The 11,405-nt window shown below is 39.0% G+C and overlaps 1 protein-coding gene across 1 annotated transcript; it reads left to right on the plus strand.

The window, feature by feature from the left end:
- Positions 1-5,769: 5,769 nt before the first annotated feature.
- Positions 5,770-7,464, plus strand: LOC121524211 (tripartite motif-containing protein 16-like). Its single transcript, XM_041809486.1, has one exon. The coding sequence runs from the start codon at positions 5,770-5,772 to the stop codon at positions 7,462-7,464; it is 1,695 nt and encodes a 564-aa protein (XP_041665420.1).
- The last annotated feature ends 3,941 nt before the right edge of the window (positions 7,465-11,405 follow it).

The following is an 11,405-nucleotide window of genomic DNA, read 5'->3' on the forward strand; positions in this document are numbered from 1 at the left end:
GCCAATGGGATAAGCAGTATGGAAAATGGATGATGAATTTTAATTAGTTTTATTTACGTTATCTTACATATAACCTTAAGTTTTATCTAAAGGAGAGTCAGACAGTCCATGTCCTCCTCTTGATACATCCATAATATTTATCTATAATCCAATTCATAATTGTTTCTTGTTTTCTTCTTTTATGAGCAAAAGACCTCTACTATCATATAGAGCACTCCTGTTGTAGAGTGATTGACACTCTTTGACCCGCCCCCAGACGACCTGTGAACTCTCAGTCACAGAGACAATAGTGACGTCAGCGTATGATGAGTGGTCCGGATCACTCTTGTAGCGTGGCCACTGTGGCGGCCAAGATAGGACAAGAGTTTTGTTGCATAGTCTGGCATGGTGCCGTCATGAACGACCAAAAAAATTGCATAGTCCGAGTGAGGCTTTAGTCAAGTTAATGCTGTGGAAAGGTAATCTTAGCACAAAAAGTAAGTAAATTAGAAAAAATATGTGGCAAAATTTTCAAGGGCACAAACCACAAATTCAGCTCTGCTGTTCATTCTACAAATGCATGCCAGTTGACAGCAGCTCAGTCAGATTTAAGTCCAGACTTTGACTAAGCCACTCCAAAACCTTCATTTTGTTTTTTTAGGCCTTTCAGAGGTGGACCTGCTGAGTTTTTTTGGGATCACTGTCCTGCTCCATAACCCACGTGTGCTTGACCTTGAGGTCATGAACTGATGGCTGGACATTCTCCTTCAGGATTTTCTGATAGAGCAGAATTCATGGGTCCATCAATTACAGCAAGTGGTCCAGGTCCTGAAGCAACAAAGCTGCAGACCATTACACTGCCACCACCATGTTTGACTGTTGATATGTTCTTTTGATGAAGTGCTGTGCTAGTTTTACTCCAGATGTAACGGGACACACACCTTCAAAAAGTCTCTTAGTGTTGAATCATGAACACTGACCTTAACTGAGTCAAGTGAGGCCTGCAGGTCTTTAGATGTTCTGGGTTCTTTTTTGACCACCTGGATGAATCATTGATGCACTCTTGGAGTCATTCTGGCAAGGTGTCACTCCTGGGAAGGTTCAACATTGTTCCAAGTTTTCTCTATTTGTGGACAGTGGCTCTCATTGTGGTTCACTGGAGTCTCAAAGGCTCAGAAATGTCTTTTTAACCTTTTCAAGACTGATAGATGTCATTGTCCTTGTTTCTCATCTGTGAGGAGATGTGTTGTTGTTTGAGCTGGCTTCATTTTGTCAGACAGGTTCTATTTAAGGGATTTCTGGGTTCAACAGGTAGTTCAACTGGCAGTAACCAGACCTGGGTGTGGCTAATACTTTTTCCCGGTGCAGTATTTGAAGGTATTACTTTAAGCTTGATCTAATTATTCTTTAATGTCTTATCATTTATGACCAAAGTCCCATTTTCCAATGTCTCATAAAGTATTCTCTTGCCTCTGTATGGCTAAATAGCATCTCTGGCCTTTTTGTATTTGTATAGCACTTCATGGTGCTTTCACACCCTTAGTTTGTTTGCTTTGTTCCCTGATTCAGATGATAAAATAATACACTGTTGCATTATGTTCAGACTGCATATAGAAGGCTATTCAGATAAGAAATAGACATTGAACCACTTTATTCACCCACTGAATATTTCACTTTTTGTGTCTTTTAAAGTCTCATAGTGAGGAGAGAGGGACCAGCATACAGTATCCATCTGGACCCCCTTCAGCAAAAACGCCTGAAACTGAGGTAACACTCTCATCTTGGTCCAGGGCAATACTGTGCCAGGGTCCAGCTGGCCAAAACACACATTTTGAAGTGTATGTAAATAAATGTGATTGTGTTATGACTTCAATCTAAAGAATTGTTTTAATATATAGTCCCCAAGTCATATACACCCATGTATGAATTGAGGTTTCCAACTTCAGACTTCAGTTGTCCATCAATGCAGTGTGGTTATGCTCTAAACGTTGAGTATTTGTTTCTCTTTAATGCAGCTTTTCAGGCTGACAGACAACAGGATTTCATTTTATTTACTTCTCTAAGGGAGGCACAATGGGTTTATAGTGGCAACAAAAGGCAGAGAGTGGCAGGATGGGTTTAAAGTGGGTGAATGAGCAGAAAAAGTAACCTGACACACCAGATGGATTTGTTTCACACATCCATCTAGGAAAGCTTCAATAGAAAACATTTTGGAAAAGGCAGAGGCTTTGAAAAAAAACTCAGAGTGTGATTGGATGAACGTTCTGTCTGTCACATCTCTACGGGCCAATCAGAGCAACAAAACATGTGACGTAGCCGCTATTGAGCTGCGCATGCACAGCTTCCGAGGAATAACACGAAACATGGTGACTGTAGATATGTCAGTACTTGACTTTTGTCGTTTTTGAAAAGAAAACAACTCACTGCTGTTCTTTGTTTTTCTCTTAACTGAGAAATGTCATCAAGTTCTGGTAAAACTTACGCTATTGCAGCATCCACGCTAATCTCTTCCTCCTTGACTGCACCGGCCTCTTGTTGCTGTTTGCTTACGTCACCACTCCACCGCGCCTGAAAGGACTGCCCCTCGACACTGATTGGTCCTGTCACTTTCTAACCGGGCCTAAATGTTTCAGACGGGAGCTTAACAAGATGGATTCGCCAGTGAAAAACAAGGAAATGGCCGTGTCCATCTGCTGTGCAAGGTTACAGAAAAAGTAGATGAAAATCCATTCAAAGGAGCGAAAATTGGTCAAAAGGGGCAAAAAATGGGCAGAAAAGAATGGTGAAAAGGGTTATGCCAAAATGGGTTGGCAAAAGTTGTCATAACTGATAGTGAAATGCGGTAACAATTGGCAATAAAAGTGGTGAAAAGGGGTTTATAGTGACAAAAATGTGTTAAAAGAGGTGGCAACAGGTAGAGAGTGGCAGAAATCAGTAAATAGTGGCAAAAAAGGGCAGAAAAGATGGTGTAATCTGATTAGAAGGGGCAAAGATTGGTTAAAAGAGGCAAAAATGGGCAGAAATGTGGGTGGAAATGAGTTAAAAACTGCAAAAATGTGTCAAAAGTGGCAGAAACAGGTGAAGTGGGAGAAAGGGTTTGAGCTGTAAAAATGGGTTTAAAGTGGAAAAAACAGCTTAACTATGATTGAAATGCAGTTAAAATTGGCAATAAAAGTGTTGAAAGAGGTTTATAATGGCAAAAATGGGTTAAAAGTGGCAAATGGGTAGAAAAGGGGGTGAAATCCAAATCAAAGGGGTAAAAATGTCTTGAAAAATTGTAAAAACAGACGATAGCAATGGCTGTCACTAATGTGTGGCAATTAGCTCGGATGTAGCAGCAGTTTTACCACAACTACACCACATTTCTTAATCTTATATAATAGAGAAGTCTCGTATTCACATTCTGGGAAAACTCTGCAGATTAGGGGATGACTATCAAATCATTTTAGTAAATGACAAAAAAAAAACTTAAATGAATGAGTACTGTTTACTTAAAAGTAAAAATGTGTTCAACCAACTCAGGAAAATAGAGCTAAAATAGATATTTCTGATTTTTGGGATCTTTGTTTTTTTTTTTGTTTTGTTTTGTTTTGTTTTGTTTTTTGTTTTTTGTTTTTTGTTTTTTGTTTTTGTTTTTTTTTTTGTTAATGCAACTCATATTTGCAAACAACCTTCTACCGTTCTGTTTTATAGTGCAGGACAGTTTGCACAATATTACAAAGCTGCAGACTTCTTACAATTAAAGGAAATGTGTAATTCTTTGCCTTATAACTCCTAGTGTAGTCTGCCTCTCAGCTAGTGGCATCAGCTCCACTTTTGATTTATTGCTTTATTTTCAGTTAGGGCAGTAACTGCAGATTTACCTCTAACATTTTAATACTTTATACTAGGCATTTTTAAATTATTCTAATAAAGAATTATTTTAATCCACTTTGCTAGTAGAGTTTTACTTATTTAACTATTTTTTTTCCTTTTGCAGCTGTAGTCCTCCTCTTTAGTGCCTTTTTTTCTATTTGATGTATTCAAATAAAAGCTCATTATATTTCTTTGAACCACATCTCTTGCCTCAGTCCTTATCCGTGTCCCTTCAATGTAGAGGTCAGGGTTTAATGTTAATTATTTCCTGGGGTGTAAGTCCCCAGGTGGTGTTGTTGGTTTCTATCCTTAATTAATCATCAAAACAGCGCTTGGCCACACTTATAAAACCTCAGATTTACCTTATAGTTTAAAAATCATCAATAAAGCTGAACAAAAGTCGAAACCACTGAAATTTTGTGTTGTCCTCACTTCTGTCCACATTTTAAAAGTAATAGTTTAGACTATTGAAGTAGCCAGGAAGTGTACAAGCTAGATTCATGAAAACACAAGACAAACACTTTATTTGTAGATGGCAAAAGAAGGTGTGGGACTACTTCACCAAAGTAGACTCATGTCCAGGCTTACACCATGGTGATGTATGGATACATGACTGATTTAAGCAATCCCTCGAGGCAGAGGATTTGCCTCAAGGAATTTTTTGAGTTTTGAGTTTTTTGAGTAATTTGAATTTCAGGTCTATGGCCGATATATGTTATCGCAATTATATATTCCCTATTATCAGGATCTGCCCCCAAAAATTGATATCAGTTTGGTCCTAGTCTGAATATACTATCAGGGTTTACAGTATAGAGTGCAATAGGAACAGTATCGAAGGCCAGCAATCTTTCTAATATTAGTTTTCTTTAATAATGCTGCCACTGATCCTGACTTATTTCAAATTAACAAGAAAATCCTTCAGCATACTGTTTATTTATTTTATGTTTTTTAAAATGTTTTTTAAATGTTCACATGATCTAGTTCCATCTATGTTTGGTGAATTTGTTAGCAGATATCAGGGCTCTAACCGAGCAAACACGCGGGCTTCTGTAAATGGTAACTGCCGAATTCCAATGAGCAAAACATCCTTTGGACAATCAGCCTTCTCTGTCACAGCAGCAGAACTCTGGAATAATCTACCAACCGAGCTGAAAATGCAACGTATTTTTAAAGGTTTTAACAACGGTATTAAATCATGGCTGAAGGAGCAACACTGTTCCCACATATAAAACACATGCTTGTACATGTTTATCTGAAGGAACCATCTCTTATACAGTTTTTATCAATTATTATTATTATTATTATTATTATTATTATTATTATTATTGGACTGGTATTTCATCTGTCTTGGATATTTTAACTCTGATGTATTTGCTATTGTACTGTGTTTTAGGTATCTCTGTTATTTCCTAATTTTTCTCTTTTTTTTTACAACTCTAATCTTTAAAAGCCTCCCATGGACAGGTGTTGAAAATTAGCACTTTGCTATAAACACTTAAAGCAGTGCATCTGGGGCCTGTGTGTGATTAAATATCACAGCATCAATGTTACTGTGTGTCCATGTCAAATAAATGCTAAATAAATAAAATTTCAATTCTGACTAAATGACTTAAAGCTGCAGAGTTGGTCTTCAAGTCCAACAGCTTGTTGTTATTGGCACACCCCCTGTCTTTCAGAGAAACTGCTCTGAGTCAAATGTTGTAAAACCTGAAAATCCTTCCCACTGTCTTTAACAATGCACTCCACCCGATTAAAGTATTTCTCTCTCCTCCTACTTAAACTTCTCTGGGAATGACGATGGGTGTGAGCATTATTACAGGAAACCTTGAGCATCTTCAGTCACCGCAGCCAGTCAACAAGAGCAGACCATTCTCTTCCTTCAGAGACGGTTTCACCCAAAGAAAGAGGATTTATTGGACCATCATTGTAAGTGAAATGATGCAGAAAGGATTCCAGCTAGAACGGGAAACTGTCTGTTGTTCAATCTGTTTGGATCTACTGAGGGATCCAGTGACTGTTCCCTGTGGACACAACTACTGCATGAGCTGCATCAAAACCCACTGGGACACCGAGGATGAGAGGGGAATCTACAGGTGTCCTCAGTGTATGCAGCTCTTCACGCCCAGGCCCGTCCTGGTGAAAAACACCATGTTAGCGGTTATAGTGGAGGGAGTGAAGAAGACTGGATTTCAAGATGTCCTTGCTGATCACTGCTTTGCTGGACCTGAAGATGTGGCCTGTGATGTCTGCACCGGGAGAAAACTGAAAGCCTGCAAGTCCTGTCTGTTCTGTGTCATCTCCTTTTGTGAGGAACATCTTCAGCCTCACTATGACTCTCCTGCCTTTTCCAAACACGAGCTGGTGGAGCCGTCCAGGAAGCTCCATGAGTACGTCTGCCTTCATCACAACGAGGTGATGAAGATGTTCTGTCGCACTGATCAGCGGTCCATCTGTGGTCACTGTTTAATGGACGACCACAAAGGCCACGACACGGTCTCAGCTGCAGCAGAAAGGGCCGAGAGGCAGAAAGAGCTCAAGGTGAGTCGACGAAAGATCCAGCAGAGAATCCAGGACAGAGAAAAAGATGCAAAGTTGCTTCAAGAGGAAGTGGAAGCTATCAATCGCTCTGCTGATAAAGCATTGGATGACAGTGATAAGATTTCCAATGAGCTGATGCTTCTCATGGAGAGAAGACGCACTGAAGTGAAGCAGGAGGTCAGATCCCAGCAGGACACGGAAGTGAGGAGAGTCAAAGAGCTGGAGCAGAAGCTGGAGGAGGAGATCGCAGAGCTGAAGAGGAAGGACACTGAGCTGGAGAAGCTCTTTCTCACAAAGGATCACAACCACTTTCTGCACGACTACCCATCACTGTCACGACTCGGCGAATCTACAGACTCATACAGCATAAACATCCGTCCTGTGAGCTACTTTGAAGACGTGGCAGCTGCTGTGAAAGAAGTCGGAGATAGACTACGAGACATTCTGAGTGAGAAATGGACAAAGGTCTCACAGTCAGTGACTGAGGTGGATGCTTCACTGTCGCAGCCAGAGCCCAAAACCAGAGCAGAGTTCTTACAGCATGCATGTGACATCACAATAGATCCAAACACAGCTAACACCTTTCTGCTGTTGTCCAATGGGAACAGAAAAGCAACAGTGATGAGTAAACAGCAGTCTTATTGTGGTCACCCAGACAGATTCACCGGGTGGTGTCAGGTCCTGAGTGAAGAGACCCTGAGGGGGCGCTGTTACTGGGAGGTGGAGTGGAAAGGTGAGGGAGTTTGTGTGACAGTTGCATACAGGAGCATCATGAGAGGAGGGCGATCCAATGAATGCAGATTTGGAAACAATGAAAAGTCATGGGCTTTAGATTGTTACAACAACAGCTATAACTTTTGGTTCAATAATATTAAAACATACGTGTCGGGGCCTCGGTCTTCTAAAGTCGGAGTGTACCTGGATTACGACGCAGGTGCTCTGTCCTTCTACAACATCTCTGAGACCATGACTCTCCTCCACAGAGTCCACACCACATTCACTGAGCCTCTACATGCTGGACTCAGGTTTTATTATGTTGAAGTCAGCGCTGGGTTCTGTGAGCTCAAACAAACAGACAAACTTGAGTTTTAGATTTTTAAATTTGATCCCAGGGCTGCAGCAACGGGTTGATAAAGTCACAAAGAAATATTATCAGAAGGGTTGGCAACAAATTTGATTGATTGCTTATGTCATGCAATAAATATGTCACTCACAGAGCTGTTTGCAAAGCAGAGCGGAGTGTTGAACAGAGCTCAACAGTAAAAATAGCATTCATTTCCTCCATAGCAGAGTGTATTGTTAGCCATTAGAGATGTGATTCTTCCAACATGTCATCATTCTTGGGGTTACGATTTGCTTGATTTCAGGTGTGAGACAAGAGGGATGAAAACAGTAGTGCTGGACTAATGGTCAAAACTCCATGATATTTCTTCCCTCTGCAGCTCATATATCTGTTAAAATACGAGCAGTAGAGAGGAGAGATGTGTGCAGACACAGAGTGAGATGAGCAATCATGCTTCTGTGTGCTTTCTCTGTGTTTGTGTGTGTTTCAGTAAATAATAGCTACAATGGCTGGACCAATCAGTGAATGACTAAGGTCTGAACTGTACCATAATGTCAGTAACCTTTGAAGGCTAAGACTTCCTTTTATTAAGATGTATTTAAAAAGTTGCTTAATTAAATATCTGAGCAGATTTTTTCTGCAATAGAATATAACGTTCTCTTTGCTCTAAATGTTTGTAATTATTTATTGTTAATATTATCATATTGATAAAATATTGACGTATTTAAATTCTGTTTCTGTTCCAAATCATTATTCTTTACAAAGAAAACAGCCGGCCTTTCTGCAGTGTTTTTATTCTCTTCTTACCACATCTGAAGAATTATTTTTTGCAAAATGGCCTTTGAGATATTTAGATTAATTGAAAAATGTGCTGTGATGTATTTTAAAACTTCATTTAATCTGGTCATGATCTGTTCATTTGACTTTTATGCACAAGCTGCTCTAAGCTAGAGGATCGATAAAGCATTTAAGTTAAGTTTAATCATATTGAACCAGAGACACTGCACAGTTTATTCACAACTTATTCATTTGATGTGTGAATAAACTGAAGTTCTAAATCTCCAAAAATGTGTCTTTATTTTAGAGTTTGGGAGTTTAGTTGTGCTTAGTTTAGTTTAGTTTAATTTTTTTATGTAGTTCAGTTAAGTTAGCTTTGTTTAGCTCAGCTTAGTTTAAATTAGCTTAGTTTAGATTAGCTTTGTTTAGCGTTGTTAAGTTGAGTTAAGTTTGTTGTTGTCTAGCTTAACCTAATGTAGCTTAATTTAGCTTTGTTCAGGTAAGCATAGATTAGCTCAGTTTAGTTTAGTTTAACCTGACTGTCTAAGCTTTGCTTGGCTTGGCCGAGCTTAGCTTTGCTTAAACTGGCATGGCTTGGATTGGTTTGGTTATTTTCTTTTAGCTTAGCTCAGCTTATCTTAGTTTAGCTTTGCTTTGCTTTGCTCACCTTAGCTAAGCTTAGTTTAGCTTAGTTTAATTTGTTTGGGTTTAGTCTGATTTAGTTTGATTTGGTTTAGCTTAGCTGAGCTTAACTTAGCTTAGCTTTGCTTAGTTTAGTTTATCCTAGCCTGCATTAGCTTGCTTAAATTGGATTGGCTTGGCTTGGCTTGGCTGGGCTTATTTTAGCTAAGTTTAGTTTAGCTTAGTTTGATTTGGTTTGGTTTAGCTCAGCTTAACTTAGCTTAGCTTATCTTAGTTTAGTTTAGTTTTGCTTAGCTTTGCTTAGCTTAGCTTTCTTCAAATAACATAGTTTGGTGAAGCATAGCTTGGCTTGGCTAAGCTTACCTTAGCTTAAACTGGCTTGGCTTGGCTTAGTTTGGTTATTTTCTCTTAACATAGCTTAGCTTAGCTTAGTTAAGCTTTCTTAGCTAAGCTTAGTTTAGCATGGATTGATTTATTTTGGTTTAGTCTGATTTAGTTTGGTTTGGTTTAGCTTAGCTTAGCTTATTTTAGTTTATTTTAGCCTGTCTTAGCTTAACCTAAACTGGCCTGGCCAGACTTGGCCTGGCTTGGTTTAGCTGGGCTGTACTTGGCTTGGTCTGGTTTGGTTTGGCTAAGCTGAATTTAGCTTAGTTTAGCTTAGCTAAAATGGAAAAGTTTATATTTTACCTTTGAATAAATTTAAGAAGTCCAGCTTCCTTATATTCTACTTTCGTCTAATACAGTGAAATATTTCACGACCTTTATTTTTTCTTCTTAAATGTTGATCACTATGGCTTATAGCTCATTTAAATCAAAAATCTGCTATATCAATAAAATTATTCTATTACAAAACATCAGTCAACAAAGGATTTATAACACAGAGATGTTGAATCTCTGTATTTTTTTTGTCACTGATGCACTCAGTTCTTGGTTGGAGCTTCTTTTTCATAAATTACTGCATCGATGCGACGTGTCATGGAGCCAGTCAGTCCGTAGGTCTGCTGTGGTGTTATAAAGCTCAGGTCGCTTTGATAGCAGCCTTCAGCTCGTCTGGATTGTTGAGTCTGGTGTCTCTCATCTTCCCAGTGGATTTTTGATTAATGTGAGCTATAAGCCGTGATAATCAAGATTAAAACAAAAAATCTTGAATTATTTCACTCTGTATGAGAAGAATCTATAGAATTTTAAAAAGTTTAACTATTTGAAGTTAAACACAGGGAAAAAACCTAAACAAAACCCCTGAAAAGTTGGGGAATCAACATGTGTTTTTCACTAGCTTTATGGTAAATCAAAGAAATTGTGTTTACTTCTATATCAGCTTTCTATAAACACTCTTATGTCCATGTTTTCTAACCCCACACTGTGCTGAGTACACAGAGTCTTCATGTTAACTACATTAATCACCTGCTGCCCTGGATGCTCCATGGACTGTCAGGGAGATAATCAGTGTTTGCACGTTGACACACAGAGTGACGAGAGGGACTGAGGAAGCGGACAACTGCCTGGGGGTTTGGACCTGAGACTGATGATTAAGAGCAGCGTCTCCAGTGTCTCAGTGTGCCGTTACAGAGGACACACCATTACTCATATCTAGGGTGTAAATTTAAATGGGAAGGATAAACAGACCTGATTACCTGAGGTGTCTATGACCTCAATATTAGAGTCCACAACAGGAAGGAGGACAGCAGTGGCCATGCTGGGTATACAGACATGTTCCCAAACAACAATTAAAATGGGATGTTTTTGTCATCTTGAAATGTACACACTATTCTCTCACAGCAGGGCCTTTTGAGTCCATTAGCAGCAGCTGTCATCCTGAAAACATTGTGTCAAACTAATTTGAGAACAACCTAGAAACAGACAGAGAGGTGAAGCTGAGGCACGCCTCCTGACATCACGCCAGCTTGTAGTCATAATTATGTAGAACTTAATATCCTAATTTTAACCAAAATGAATGAGTTTTTAAAATGATCGCCCCTGTACAGCATGTACCCATAAAGACATGGATTAACAACTACCAAAATGAGTTTTGAACCAGGCTGTTTTGTTTTGACCTCAGACAACCCATTATAAGTCTCCCTTGGAAAGTAATGACACTATCGAATTCACAATGGAGAAAATAAATGGGATTTTACAAACCAGTTCTAGGACAGCTGGGTCGCTGTGTAAATTGCAAATAAAAACAGAATGCAATGGTTTTCAAATCTCATAAACCCATATTTTAACCATGATAGAACACAAACAACATATCAGATGTTGAAAATAAGATATTTTACAATCTTGTGGAAAAAAGCTGGGTATAAAAGAAGCATTTCAGAGAAGCAGAGTCTCTCAGAAGTAAAGATGGGTTCACCAATCTGTGAAAACTGCTTTGAAATAATTCTTGAACCATTTTTAGAAAAATGTTCCTCAAAGTAAAATTGTGAAGACTTTTAATCCCACCATCTACAGTCCAGAATATATTCAAAAGATTCAAAGAATCTGGAGAAATCTCCTTGAGCAAGGCGCAAGGTTGACGGTCCATATTGGATGCTGGTGATTTTCCGGTCCA

This window comes from Cheilinus undulatus, linkage group 16 (genome assembly GCF_018320785.1).
Source record: "Cheilinus undulatus linkage group 16, ASM1832078v1, whole genome shotgun sequence".
Lineage (NCBI taxonomy): Eukaryota > Metazoa > Chordata > Actinopteri > Labriformes > Labridae > Cheilinus > Cheilinus undulatus.